The sequence below is a fragment of the Poecilia formosa genome, unplaced genomic scaffold (genome assembly GCF_000485575.1).
Source record: "Poecilia formosa unplaced genomic scaffold, Poecilia_formosa-5.1.2 Scaffold64, whole genome shotgun sequence".
Lineage (NCBI taxonomy): Eukaryota > Metazoa > Chordata > Actinopteri > Cyprinodontiformes > Poeciliidae > Poecilia > Poecilia formosa.
Genome location: NW_006800003.1, coordinates 1,475,622 through 1,490,708, shown reverse-complemented (window position 1 = coordinate 1,490,708; position 15,087 = coordinate 1,475,622). Strand labels below are relative to the sequence as shown.

The following is a 15,087-nucleotide window of genomic DNA, read 5'->3' as shown; positions in this document are numbered from 1 at the left end:
TCATTTGCAATGCCTTGCCATTTCCTTTTAATATTTTTGTCACATTACCTTTTAAACTTCCCAGTGTTTTTATTGAGATTATTTTTTTAATATTCATTACATATAAACTTTTGGTGCATGTCTCTCACACATTAAGAGATTAAAATGTGGACTTTATTCTTTGCGCAATAACTTAGATTGTACTTTTCTAGTCTTACAATCGATTATTAACTAGGCTATTTAAACACAGTAATAATCTCTAAAATAAACCAGTGTTTTTCAAGCCTATTCCTCAGAAATCCACTGTTCTTTATGGTTTAGGTATTTCTCAAATGACTGTATTGCCTCCACAGTAAGCTATAATATGCTGCAAAAGCCTGTTAATCACACATTTAAGTCAGGCTTGAGGCACAGCAGGAAAACCCCTACAACATGCAAGATGGGGGGTTCTGAGGATCAGTAATCCAAGTCATTCCATTGTAATTCATGTTGCATGTTTAGAGTTACTGTCCCACAAGAAGGAATACTTCCAAGCCAGCATTAAGTCTTTTGCAGCCCCTAAAAGCTTTACCTACAGGGTTGTCCTGAGTTTAGCTGCATCCGTAGGTTAAGAAGTTCAGTCTTGATTTCCTGTTAGTAGGCCGTCTCCTTCCACACGTCTGTTGTGCCTCAAACGACAAAAAGTGATGTTCTTCTCGCCATCATTCCGTTATTGTCAGATTTATGGAGAGATTGACAAATAGTTGTCCTGTGATCAGATTCTCCCACCTGCAACTCCTCCACAATTACCACGGTCTTCTTGGCAGCTTCAAAATAAATAAATAAATAAATATATAAAGCTCTCCTTGCCCAACCTGTCAGTTTGTGAACGGCGTTGCCTTGTTTTACTCTTTCAACGTAAAGATGATGCGTCCGACCTAAACCCTCCTTAATACTTCTCCAGAACTTTAACCCTGATGATCACGTCTCCACAGAACATCTGTATTCACACCGAGATCAAATTGCACTCAGGTTTCATCATACACTCCACTTAATAGTGTCACACTAAGTGAAATACTCCACCACAGGTCAACCCACCTCTTGAAATTATGATTGATGTCTACCGAAGAGCACCATTCACGGAGAACAATCGCAGCTGTGCCAGTAGTGATTATGTCAGAGTGTAGCTGTGTGAGGCTAAAGCTGCCAGCATCTTGTATCCGCCCCTGATTGGCTGTAAATCACCAAGCTGAGCAATGGCCCGGTTGTACAACGGAGAGCCTCAGAAGTGCTTACGTATAATGGGAAAGAAAGCAACAGCTCATCGAATGAATCAGTCCATTGAGTCCGTCCTCTCACCCATTTCCGCCCTCCCCGCCTCGCTCAGATCTCCCGCGCTCCGCCCCCCCCAGCTCTCCCACTTCTTCCCTCTTCTTTCGCCTCTAGATCCGTCCTGTCATGGAATATTTATAGCTCTCCTGGTCCAGCGTCACTGAATCGACACACTAACTCGCGGCTAAATATAGCCCAGCGCAGCCTGCGAGCTTTCCCATCTGTCAGCAGTCCCCAAAACACGGCGATAGGCCATTCACACCAGCTCCGCTCCGAGCCGCGATCCCTTCCGCGATCCTGGGCTCATTACAGGCCGTTCAGAGGAGAGAAAGGCCGGCAGCAGAAACACACATCCCCACCTCTTCTCCTCCTCCCCCCCACCCTGCCCCTCTGAGACTCTTTGCTCTCCAAACACAGAGGGATGGAGAGGAGTGTGGGGAAACATTGTGCTGCTCTTTTAACCTTCTGTGGAGAGATTCATTACGTCACGTCACTGTTATGTATACGGTGCCCTAAAAAGCACTCGTATCTTCTTTTCCCGATTTTGTGTCACAACCACAAACTTCAATGCATTTTGCTGGGATTGCATGTGACTATTCAACACATGGAGTTGTGAAGTGGATTTTGTAATCCTTAGTCTGGTCTGTATGTTGATTAAGACACTCTGGGCAGATGAGAGCAACATTTTTTGCTTTTCTTCAAACCTGATGCTCATCTTTCTGGATAAACCAACCCAATGCAGGGAAGCATGATGGGGGAGGCATACTGTTGCAGGAATCTTTGATTTCTTAGAAGATACTAATATTTTTATTTTATTTTTTTTTCATGGGTTTGCAAATCAGTGGAATGAAATGTATACCAAAAGATTTTCTGCTGTATTTGTAGGGAAAGGTGGTTGTGCAAAGTATTAACTCAAGGGGTCCTGAGTACAAATGCACACCAAATTATTATTTTGTTTCATATTACTTTTAAATACTTTCATCACAGGTGTTAAATTTTGTTGTGGCTGAACTATTTAATCTTGTTTATCCTATACTGTTTTTTCCCCCTTCTTTTTTTTATTTATTCATAATGGCCTTAAATAGGTCTTAAAGTCTTAAATTTGAGTTGGTGAAAACTGCAGAAACCCTAAATTATTTGCTCCTTTTCTGTTGATCTTTCACATAAAATCCCAGTGAAGCATAAAATATTTGGTTCGGACATGACAAAAATCTCCAAAATCTCAACTTCCTACGAATACTTTGACATGGCTTTTGCTCTTTATTCTTGATGATGTCTATAACATTTTTTTCTTTTTTTTTCAGTCATTACCAAAAACTATTAATGTTACGTTGCAGCAATATATAGCCTGCAGTTATTGTTCACAAGTAAATAGAGCTGGGAGCAGGAATTGTACAATTATTCCCAAAGTTGCCGTTTGGAACACATCGACTCGTATTGGCTCAGCCGTCTCTCCAGTGTATATTTAAGGAGGGCACTGTAAATTAAAAGTATTGGCTAACGGCGTTGAGCAACAGTGTCTGGAGGAGCATTAGAGTTGGCACGACGCAATGTTTATCCTGTCCAGTCCATGCTCTTTCCTCACACAGGATGGACTTGCACAACCACGTTGCATTTTGGAGCAGGCCCAGTTAATGCACTGATGGATGAGGTAGCTTTGAGTTTGTTTTTAGATTAGGAAGTGTCAGAGCAGGCGAGGGAGAACCTCCATCACGCTGTAATCTTGGATCAGATGGAAAAGGTTCAGCGAACCTTAACATGTTGTCCGTGGGGCTGTTGGACTGTGTGGTTCTGTAGCCGTTTTCAGGAACGACAATAAATGTCGCGCTGAAAAGTTTGACGGTTGTTCAGTTTAACCGTAGCGATCGATTAAGCACAGATGAAGAGCAGATGTCTTCGGTTCTGTCGTGGCACCGGCTTTACAAGCGCCAGTGTTCTGTTCCTGAAGGCTGTAGGTGATTTGATGGCCTAATTGACACCAGCTTGTGTGTAATGGCTGACCTGGGGCTGTGTTCTTTCAATTAAGTGCTGCTCCTCCTTCTTATACTTTAATCAGCCACATGGGTTTATTCTGCTTTTATCAGCTTCACTGATGTTCAGCTTGTTTTTTTTTTTCTTTTTAGCTGGTACTAATTGTATGTACCAGTGGTTTTTCTGTAAGCATAGTGTAATAACATACAAATAACAGAGTAGGCGTTTAAACATAAATGAGGGTTCAGCGTGTACTCCACTTTTAGGTCATGGGCCGTTACGGGTACGGTACAACGGAAAATGGCAGATAGTTCAAATGTTGCTTTCTGGTTTTTCTTAATAAAAATAAAGAAATCTCCCATATTAGGAAGGAGCCTCTTTAGTTAATTTTGCTAAACGGTTTAAAAGCTTTCTGCCACATTTTGCTCCTCTATGGGCTAAATGTCAGACAATAACTAGCCGTGTATTTAGGACAAATTGGATAAAAGTTTCAATTGGTCCTTCATGCAAATTAAAAGGCATGATAAAACAAAGCAAAATTGCAAGTGCAAATTAAATTAGCTTAAATTAGAATAGTAAGCCACTCATCTTGTTTGAACATTTTGGTGGCAGGCGGAATGATGCTCGCTACAGTTGCTTCACTATATGAGGTTTTGTCTTTGCCGTACACCACTCTCCTGCCATTTCACCACAGACGCAAACGTCTTGGCAGGGCTAATTTCTAATCAAGCGGTTTGGTCTTAAACGGCCTTTGTGTCATTATTAGCTCCTTTTCTTGCATTAGTTTGGTGTGGAGAGCTTTTAAATAGAAGCTTGATCTGTAATCTTTTGTGTGTTTTTACATATGAATGAGAAATATTATATTTGGACTTTCTCAAGGCTGCTTTCTCGGGACACTTAAATGTATTTGTGTCTTTATGGATAAAAAAAAAAAAACAATCAGGCACACACCACGAAAATAAACTTAAACGGCTGCATGTCTGTAAAATGATAGATTCTGTTTTCATATTGGTCTATAAGGTATAGGCTTATCTTTTACAGTATTAACTATCTAGACCCCTTTGATCCCCCCCTTTAGGAGCTATGACCAGAATTAAATTAGAGGAAGCATCATTTAGTCTCTCTGCTCCTCTGCTCCAACCTGAAATGTCCCAGAATTTGTTGGCTTCTTTAAATCTGGATTTAAAAAAAAAATGGTTTTACTGCAACTTTTCCATAAAGGTCAAAAATTACTTTGTTCATTTTTGACATGTTTCAACTTTACTTTTAGAACTTTTTCAATGTGTTTCATTTTACATTGTACTATTTTTCTTTACACGTTTCCTTGGCAGAAAATAAATGGAGACATATATTTATACCGGCTTCTCAGACTTCAGAGAATATTTACATAGTATCTGCTGTTCTTTAATGCGTTCCATACTAAATGATAGAGATTAAAACCCGGTAGATCTGAAGAAAAACACAATTACTTGCATCAATAAATTAAAGTTGCAGCTTTCCCTTGTCTGAGAAAAGGGAGAGCATATTAATCGGTGATATTCCCCCTTTAGGCCACTTGCAGCAGGGTTATTAACATATTCTGATTAATGAGGGTGATTGCTGCACAAATAAAATCCTAATTATTCATGAATTGTGTTTTTTTTTTTTTTGTGAGGAGGAACTTTGTAAACAAACTCTAAACCGCCTCTTTGCCCCTCCAGGCCCTCGACGGCTTCTTCTTCGTGGTGAACATGGAGGGCAACATCGTGTTCGTGTCTGAGAACGTGACCCAGTACCTGCGCTACAACCAGGAGGAGCTGATGAACACCAGCGTGTACAGCGTGCTGCACGTCGGCGATCACGCCGAGTTCATCAAGAACCTGCTGCCTAAATCCCTCGGTTAGCCCTCGGCTTATTCTCCCTGCCAACGAATTCTGCCTCCGCTCCGTCTCCCTTGCGTCACCTGGTGCTTTTTATTAGCCATGTCGTTGTGATTTAAATGTTTACGGTGGTTTTTCAGTGCCTGAAAGCTGGCTTGTAAAAAAAAAAAAAAAAAAAAATTGCAGTGTGCAAAGATCCTAAAGGTTCTTCTTTTTCTGTTTTGCTGATGCTCAGCCCAGACTTTTTCCTCTCACTCTTCTCCTCATCCTCCCTCGCTTTTCAGCTAATTAACTTCCTTTTTTGGCTTCTCTCTCCTGTCAGCAGCATAATGCTCTTCCTACATTCTCATTTCGTGCCCTTCCTTCCCCTTCTCTTCACTTTTTTTTTTAATGTTTTTCTCTCGTTCTCTGCTGCACACCCCTATCGAGATCCTCTTTTCTTGTTCTCAATTTCCCATACTTTCTAGCCCACCCATTGAAGTTATGCTTTGTGCTTATTTAATGTAAACATTACAACTGTTTGTGCAATCCTCAGCTTAGCTCAGGAATTCCCTCCCCCCACCCCATCATCTCGTTCCGTCAAATTAACCCGTACGGCTTCACTTCCCATAAGGTGAGCTTTGCCGCCACCGCATCGCGTCAGGAGCTCCGAGTCCTCCTCTGCTGGTGATCTGGATTGAGGTCTGAGTTACCCAGCCATCTGGGTGGGAGAGCTGCGCAGAGCAGAGTACCCTGGAAATGATCACTGGGCTGTGGCCCAGTTACTGGGAGATTATCAATGCACTGAATGAGATCACAAACCAGATGGAGTGTGATGGGAGTTTGCTAGAAAGAAATGAGTTTGGCCTATACATGTCTTTTTTTTTATCTAGCTGGCCGGGCGTGCGTGCGTGTATGCGTGCGTTGTGTGTTTCTGAGTGAGTTATTTCGTGCCTGTGTAAGTGTTGGACAGGAGAAGAAAGATGGGCAGTGATGTTTTGGGAGGACGTGCATATGGAGGCCTGGCTGTGATGCACTGCTGTGGATGGATGGCTCAGGGTTCCAACTGCTCATTAAAACTGATCTCTACCCAGCAACAGCTCTCCTCTTTTTTTCGCACTTCCTCTGCCTTCATTCTCCCTGCGTTGCTCTCATTATGTCTTCCACTTGCAGCGCGCTCGCCTCCTCTTGGCTCGCTCTTTGCATGCTTCATGTTTCACCGTTCACTTTCAGTCGCAGGGAAAAGTGTCCCCCCCCACCACCACCCTCACCCTCTCACAGACTATAAAAGTCTCCTTTGCCTCACCTCTCTTCCTCTCTCTTTCCTCTCTCTCTCTCTCTCTCTCTCTCTCTCTCTCCGGCAGTCAATGGCGTCCCGTGGTCCAGCGAGGGTCCGAGGAGGAACAGCCACACGTTCAACTGCCGAATGCTGGTGAACCCGCACAGCGAGAACCAGGACGAGTCGCACGATCCCCAGCAGCAGAAATATGAGACCATGCAGTGTTTTGCAGTGTCAGAACCCAAGTCCATCAAGGAGGAAGGAGACGGTATGGAAGCGGGGAGGGAAGTGGGGAAGAGATGGATAGGAGGATCAGTTGACACTAAAGTAGTGACCTTATAAAACAACCTTGGACAAAATGTTTTTTTTGTTGTTTTTTTTAATTAATTTAGCGTAACATTTTTGACATATCTGCATATTTCTTACTTGTTTGGAAGTTGCCATAAATAGAAAAAGTAGCTATGGCTACTTTTTTTTTTTTTTTCTACATTTGTAACAGAGCACGTTGCGTACTTAGCAAATTCGTAACAACTTATGAAGCCTGATGCAGATGTGCTCAAAGCAAATAACGATGCAGCAGCACAACCGAACAGTGAACACATTCAAACTCCAGCGTTGGATTGGATTGTGGTTTCAAACTCGATGCCTATTTTAGTTTCAAGTCGTTTTTCTTCTGACTGCTAAAATTCCGACCTTTGAAAACTGAAAGGACACAGATTTGTGTCCATCACCTAGAAATCGGTGTACGGCAACAGAGGACACATCTTTAAAGAAAAAAAACCCCGTCTTCTCTGTTTACGTTGACTTTACTAGATCGGGCCCCTTTGTTTCTACTGCATTACACGAGCGTTCTTTACATGACCTCCAACCAGAAACGCTTTCATTAGCCTAGCACTATGAACCACCCGACATAAAAGGCTAATGTTGCCAGCTGTTTTCCGGCTAACATGAGAACATCGCTGGCTGAAGGTGTGTGAATGATTTGGGGCATTTGAGCACCACAGCACGATCGGCGGTTACAGTTAGAGGAATTCGCCACAGACAGAAACAGAAAGAAGGGAAATGGGGGGGGGGTGGAATTAATAGCGATTAAGATCTTTGATGGCCAGACCTCCCATGAGGTTCTATACGTGTGTGTGTGTGTGTGTGTGTGTGTGTGTGTGATAGCCTGTGGCACACATCTCTGCGAGGAACATGAGGGATTGTGGATATTATTGGCTCACAAAAAAGTTGGACCGCAGACTTTTTGGGGTCACCCAAGCAGTCGAATTGGCGAAGTCATTTTTTATTTTTACGTTCGCCAAAGAAGACTGTCATTACTGAGCCGTGTTGGGGCAGGAGGAGGCGCGATGAGTGCGTGACGGCGCTTTAGCCGGGACCAGACGGAGGTGCGGACGCAAACACTTATCAAGTCACTCAGACTCCTCCGAAAGGTCACACTACATCATTTCCCTCGCCAGCAATAGCTGCTCCTCGCTAAAGGAGCGGAGCCCTGATCCCCACGCTCATTAATAACTGTATTAATTATGCTGCCTGGGAATAACATGCATTTCATTATCACTCCCTCCCTCTGTCTCTATCCTTTACGCCCCCCTTGTCCTCCCCTCTCACTCCCTCTTCGTCTCTCATGTTTTATCCTCGTCCTCTTTGTTCCATCCTCCACCTTGTCCTTTGTTCCTGACGTTTATTCGCTCTCTTCTTCTTCTTCTTTATTTATTTATTTTTCTTTCTGCTCAGACTTCCAGTCGTGCCTGATCTGCGTGGCTCGGAGGGTGCCCACGAAGGAAAGGCCCATGCTTCCCACGCATGAGAGCTTCACCACTCGCCAGGACCTGCAAGGTACAGGGAATCAGACGGACGGCAGCTACAAACTGACGCATGGAGATCGGAGATAATTTGCATCCGATTTAATACTTGTTTAGGTTGAGTAAAACAAACGAAAAATAAAATAAAATAAAAAATAGACTGCCTTTGTGTTGAAAGAAATTTCAAACTCTCCACAAATCGGCAGACATCGCTGCTAAGTATTTAGGCATCATACAAAAGACCCCGTTAGGATTGGACTAGCTGGCTGCAGCCACCCTTCTTGTCTGCACTGTGGGAGGTGAAAAGAAAAACTGTTGCATACACGCACGCAGCTGTGCGCGCGTCACCTGGCCTCTGATGTACTAATGCCGTTTGTGTGGTATGCACACCCACAACCACATCAGAAAAAACAACACACACCTTCATGGTTAGTCAGCGACATATAGTAATTTCCTGTAGTTTCCCACCCAGGCTTCCGTAGGTGCGCATGAATGGAAGCCTCTACTTACCGAGCTGTCCGTTAGCGCCACACAGAGCGCGACAATCACCTTCATTTGTGGCGTTTAGGACACGTAGTTTGAAACCCCCCCCTTAGAATTAAGCAAAACACCACGTAAGCTGCCAGTCTGCCTCTGTAGTTCCTTTTTTTTTTTGACGCCTTGGTGATTGTTAGATGTGATGTATTGCTGTAAATGGCTCCTGTTATTGCTACTGTGACAAGCTGGTCCATGTAGCTGTCAGTCAAGCAGGAGAGAGTTTGTCAGCCCTTAAGTGGTCTGTTGCTTCCATTTCAAATGGCACATACTTGAGGGACAAGTGTCGCACCGCTGCGAGCGATTGCCTGTGTCGACACAAATATCCTGGACGTACTTGTTAAACCAGGTGGCAAAACGGTGACTTTTATTCGACCTGAAATTCTCGTTAAAATCTAGCAGCCAGTTTGGGTCGGGAGGCAGAAGTTTATAATTCCGTACACCTGCAGCTACCGTAACGTCCTCCTTTGCGACTAGGTAAGATTACGTCACTGGACACGAGTCTACTGCGAGCGTCCATGAAGCCAGGCTGGGAGGATCTAGTACGGCGCTGCATCCAGAGGTTCCACCTGCAGAACGACGGGGAGATATCCTTTGCCAAGAGACACCAGCAAGAAGGTTATTATTTTACACACCTTCACAGTTGGTTGCAGAAATACGTCATTAAATTCAATGTAAATAGTCGGATGGAGGCTTTTCCAACCAGTATAACTGACCTTGAACTGTATTCTAAAGGTGAATGGGCAGAAATGTATCTGGACACGTAAAGCTGAAAGACAAACGGTGAAATGGTTAAACCTGTAACTTCAACGGTACACTGCTTCCATGTTTGTTTGTCATATCAGGTCATAATAAAGGACTTTGAAGTTTGTTTTAGATGTTTCGAAGAGGGGAAAGAAGTTCAAGGCTCTGGAGGGAAACAAAAGGCTTTAAATATTAAATATTTGAATGAATTGCAACAAAAAGCAGCCAACCATGAACTTCAGTCCTTGGATGATCCATCAATCTACTCTAACACTGGAACCAGCAGGAACACATGTGTTTTATCTTATTCCAGAAAATAAAAAAAAATTTGTGTGCTTGCTGACGTGAAGCCTGCTGTGTCTACAGTTCTCCGCCACGGTCAAGCGTTCAGTCCAATCTACCGGTTCTCCCTCTCTGATGGAACCATCGTTTCTGCCCACACCAAGAGCAAACTGGTGCGCTCATCTGCCACTAACGAACCCCAGCTCTACATGTCCCTGCACCTCCTACAGAGGTACGTCTCCGTATCTACACATCTGTCAGAAAGGAAACTAATCTTAGAATTTGCTGGAGTGTTTTAGCCTGTTTATGCTCTACACAACTGCTTATGCACTGAATTTCCACCTCCAGGGCCAAATCCGTGACTGAAATGTGACATGAAGAGATAATAACGGCCATTTTAACGTGTTTATGCTTTCATGCAATTCTTTAAAGTGTTGGACGTTTCAAGCGAGCTTCAAGGTTTTGGCAATTTTAATGTCTTTCATTTGATTTCCTGTAAAGCACTTTGGATCGCCGGTTTTATGAATGAGCAGTGTCTCCATCTATTGAGGAAAAAGACAAGAGTATGCACAAAAGTTAATTACAGCAATAGATCTTAATGCGATTTATTCCAGGAAAGCGACGCAGCTCGACACAAAGTTAATGACGGCAGAGATTCCAAATAAAGCACAGCTGTTGCGTACATCGGTATTTATTTTTTTTTACATACGACACTCACTTCTTTTACGGTCTCCGTTCACAGTTACATTTAACGGTTTTGGGTTGGTATTTTGTGAAACAAAGTGGAGATTTTTTTATTTTTTTTGTTTTGCTTAATTTCTTGTATTTTGAGTCCCAATCCATTAAAGACACTTGGGGTAAAGTGACAGCAAGGAGGACATGAAACGGCTGATTATCCCTTCATGACTACATTTATCCTCCGTGAAGTTAGTTGATATTAAGATTTATACCTGTGATAAGCTGGTGCAGAAGTTACCCAGTGTGTCAGTGAAGTGTTCCTACTCGGATCTCATTTCTTTTTTTTTTTTTTTTAGATTGCATCAAAAATACTTGCAGAGATGTAACTTCTCATTTCTCACTCTGTTGTTTTTTGTTTTGTTTATTATTGTCTGAAAGTTTAATAATTGAGACATTTCTCTATCTGTTCATTCAGAGAGCACCCGGTGTGTGGAATGGGTCAGGACATGGGTGGACAGGAAACGGGGATGACCCCCAAACCGATGAACCCCTCCACTCCCTCCATGACTCCACCGACCCCGTGCGGTTTGCCCGGTTTGGGGCTTCAGGGCCAAGACACTACGATCAGCAGCAACAGCACGCCTTTCTCTCCCCCGGGCCCCGCCGGCCCCAGGGAGCCAGCAGCCATGGGGGGCCACATGCAGGGCTACCGCTTTGGCTGCCCCCCTCCACACCCCAACTACACCGGGGGCATGCAGCTGCCGCAGCAGGGCCCCAACTGGAGGATGAACAGCCCTTCTCGTGCCAGCCCCAGTCCAGCTGGGGGGCCCCACCCGCCTCAGCAGAACTCTATGCTGTCGCCAAGGCACCGGGGCAGCCCAGGGGGCGCGGGGAGCCCCCGTGTAGCCGGGGGCCTGCAGTCGCCCTCTCCTGTCGGGATGTGCAGCAGCGGCCCTGGAAGCGCGGGCAGCGCCCATTCTAACAGCTACACTAGCAGCTCTCTGTCCGCTCTGCAGGCCCTCAGTGAGTGCCACGGTGTGGGGCACGGGCCCTCGCACGCACACACACTGGGCTCCCCTGACCGGAAGATAGGCTCCCCAGCCGGGGTCACGCCGGGATCAGGTGTAAACCCTCACATGATGTCAAAATTCGGAGGGAGCTCGAGCATCGCTGGCGGAGCGGGAGACTTCGGCACTCACTCGGAGGTGAATCAGGTACACGCTCAGGCCGAGGGCAACCAAACGGAGCCCAAGGAGGAGCGGGAGGGGTCCTTGGACGCTCATGACGCCCACAGCCGCCTCCACGACAACAAGGGCAACACCAAGCTACTGCAGCTTCTCACCACCAAACCGGAACCCCTGGAGACGCCCCTTTCGCCGGGCGGCGGAGGAGAGGGAAAGGACCAGGCCGGCGCCGGGGCCCGAGGTGGCCACGCGGTCGGGAGCACTCACGCCACCTCGCTCAAAGAAAAACACAAAATCCTCCACCAATTGCTCCAGAACAGTACATCCCCTGTAGACCTGGCCAAGCTCACCGCTGAGGCTACAGGCAAGGAGCTGGGCCAGGACCAATCACAAGGTGCTGGGAACCCGTCGTCGGGGGCAGAAATCACTCCCAAGCAGGAGCCGTTGAGCCCCAAGAAGAAGGACAATGCACTGCTGCGCTATCTACTGGATAAGGATGACACTGTAATGAAGGACAAGGTCTCTAAGCTGGAGCCCGGGGAGGTGAAGGCCAAGGAACACCCCCAGGTCAAGGTGGAGAAGCCGGACGCCGGATACGATCGGGCCGAGCAGGTCAGTGTTTGAAGAAAACATTACCTCTGCTGTGGGTCTGTTTGCGTTCTTGTTTATGTACACACACACACGTCGGCAGCTCTCTGATTAACCAGACTGAGCTTGAGCTGTTTTTGTGAAGAGGAAGTGGGTGATGTATGTTATGGCTGAAACGATTAATGGTGATAATCGATTAGAGATATAACCGGCATTCAATTTGGTAAGTGATTAATCGTTAGCTGGAATATATAGACTCGGAAAAAGGCAATTTGCTGAAAGAATAAATACTTGGAGCAGTAATTAATCTAAAATTGTACAAAAAATATATAAATTTTTCATTTAAGATAAAAAAAAAAACCCTGTCTGAAATTATGTTCTACCTAGAACAAAAGGAAAAGTATGCATTTATTAATTCGTTAATTTAAAAAAATCAACATACCATATAACATCAATAAAACTATTTTTGTGTGAAGTTGAGCAGAATGTGCTGAGCTCTTTGCATGTTAGTATTTTTTTAAATAATCGAAAGAATGCTTTTTTTTAGCAGATTAATCGATTAATCGTCTGAATAGTTGATAGAATAATTGATAAATAAGATAGTTGGTTGCAGCCCTACCATATATTCTAAAATAATACAAATGCACGTCAAACTTTTCAGGTTTTATCCGCCATGTCAACTTCTCAATTCTTCAGTCTGTGTCGATTTATTACGTAGAAGGCCAATAAAATGCGCGACCCTCACGCAATGTGTTCTTCGCACGGGGTGTGAAAACTTCCTCCTTCTCCTCGCATTTTAGAGTTTCGTCTTCTCCAGTGAATCTGCCGCGCCTGGGCTTTATTAAGGCTTATAAACACATCTGGTTCCCTCACCGCCTTTGTGTTGGCAGCGGCCCGCTAAGGGAATCTATCTGCCAGCTTCAAACAACTGTGACATTTGGAGGGAGCTCCCTGTGGTTCTCTTCAGCCATTTGATCCCAGTTGCATTTGGCCGGAGTCCTCAGGTTTGGCAGAGCCGGAGGCGGGCTCGGCGCTGAAGGAGGGAAGGGAGAGGGAGAGAGAGAGAGAGAAAAAAAAGGAGCGAACAGTGAGAGTGAAACTCAAGTCGATTCGACAGGGCAGAGGTTTGATGGCCTCACACGTTCAATAAGACTCCTATTCGTACAGGAAGCTGCACTGCTAAGCCACATTACAGAGCATAACACCAATATCCTTCCTCTTATTGATCTCCTTCTCTTATTTTCTATTCCGAATCGGCATCTTTACACGGCGGCCGCGTTTTCGTGTGGAGGCTGTTTAGGTACACATATCCAACAGGGGCGGACGCGATTTGCTGGATAATGAAAGACTGAACAAAGAAGAGGGAGATGAGGAAGGTGTAGATGCCCCCAGGAGAGCCCAGCGTCGGCATGCAGAGTGAAAATGATGAGCCATATGCTCCTGCGTGTTCTCGCTGCTGCCATGGAGATGGCGGGCAGAGCGATCGCTGGGCTTGTAGGACGTACACGAAGAGAATGCGGGGCTTAATAATGAAGGTTTGATTTTTGCGGAGGTGCAAGGCAATAAAGTAAAGCCGAACAATGGAACGGATTCGGTGGTTTTTAACGGCAGCCGTGAAATGGGATCGTTATTAAAAGCAGTCATTCCTTCAGTCGGCGACGGCTCATTCCAGGCTAACAGATTTCTCTAATGAGAAAAAGGACATTTGTTAGACACGCACTAATCTGTGACTTCATTAGTCACTTTGTGTGTGTGTGTGTGTGTGTGTGTGTGTGAGTGTGAGTGTGTGTGTGTGTGGTTTTCTGCGCTCTTATGGTGACTCGCTGTTTGGCCGTGTGTGAAAGCTGACTGAACTAGCTACCGAGAGTCATCCTCTCCACTAACCTCACCCACTGCTTCCTCACTGACTCTCAACCTACCTCTGCCTTGCTCCTCCTCCTCATATTCCTCCTCACCATCATCGTTTCAGGGCTGAATTATTGATGGCCGGGGCAGCGTTAAATGAGAAATCAAATCCCAGTTATGGCTGTGGTTCACTGTATGGCAGCTTGAAGCTTGTGATTTGATCAGCTATCAGTTATCAACAGAGCAGGAGGTGGACGCATTAGGTGACTGTGTTGAGAGTGTCGCCGCACCTTTTTTTGTTCTTTCACTACAAAGTGAGACGAGAAAACGTGACACACACACACACACACACACACACACACACACACACACACACACAGGGTTATGGTCCAACAGTCTGGAAAGGTTTAGAATTTGATTTCCTAAGCATTTTTCACACAAAGTATTTTCAAAAGTGAAGTCGTAAAGAGAACGCCGAGGATGTTGGGATTATTTCCAAGCCAGTTTAGAAATGGAAATAAAACATTAGAAATTTTATATCATTCATCCAATTCATCCATCCATCTATTCACACATTTATGTATCTGTTTGCTTATTTCTCCACCCATCCCACCACCATCAATCAAGTCTTTTATCCATCAGTATGTTGAGATCTTTCATCCACCCCACCCACTTGTCTTTCTTCCCACCTGTTCATCCAACCTACTATTCATTTATCCCTCTGTCTCATGCTTTTCTGTTTGTCTGCACTAAATATGTCTTAACATATTTAGTCCGTTTATCGGTATTTTTCAGACTCCATATTTAAATTATATCAAATCATTATAGAAATATGTCTCATAAAACCTGATCCACTCTGTAAATTTTGAAGCTTTGTTTTTTGTTTTTACCTTTTTGTTTTCCCACAACTCTGAAGAGTCCGTTCTTCAGCAAAGAATGTCTCTGTCCGCCTGTCCATTTCCTGCTTCATGCCGGTGATGTTCGTGAACCCTACAGCACTCTTGAATCATCCACTTGGATTAATGGCGGTCCTCTGTTTAGTTGAGAAC

The 15,087-nt window shown here is 44.7% G+C and overlaps 1 protein-coding gene across 4 annotated transcripts in view; it reads left to right on the top strand.

The window, feature by feature from the left end:
• ncoa2 (nuclear receptor coactivator 2) overlaps window positions 1–15,087 on the top strand; it is a 54,047-nt gene that overhangs the window by 20,671 nt on the left and 18,289 nt on the right. For all 4 annotated transcript variants that reach the window (XM_007554579.2, XM_016672680.1, XM_016672679.1 and 1 more), the window contains exons 5-10: window positions 4,962–5,139; window positions 6,464–6,646; window positions 8,116–8,217; window positions 9,195–9,335; window positions 9,828–9,975; window positions 10,897–12,217. In XM_007554579.2, coding sequence (XP_007554641.1) covers window positions 4,962–5,139; window positions 6,464–6,646; window positions 8,116–8,217; window positions 9,195–9,335; window positions 9,828–9,975; window positions 10,897–12,217 — 2,073 coding nt within the window. The remainder of the gene's footprint in view (window positions 1–4,961; window positions 5,140–6,463; window positions 6,647–8,115; window positions 8,218–9,194; window positions 9,336–9,827; window positions 9,976–10,896; window positions 12,218–15,087) is intronic.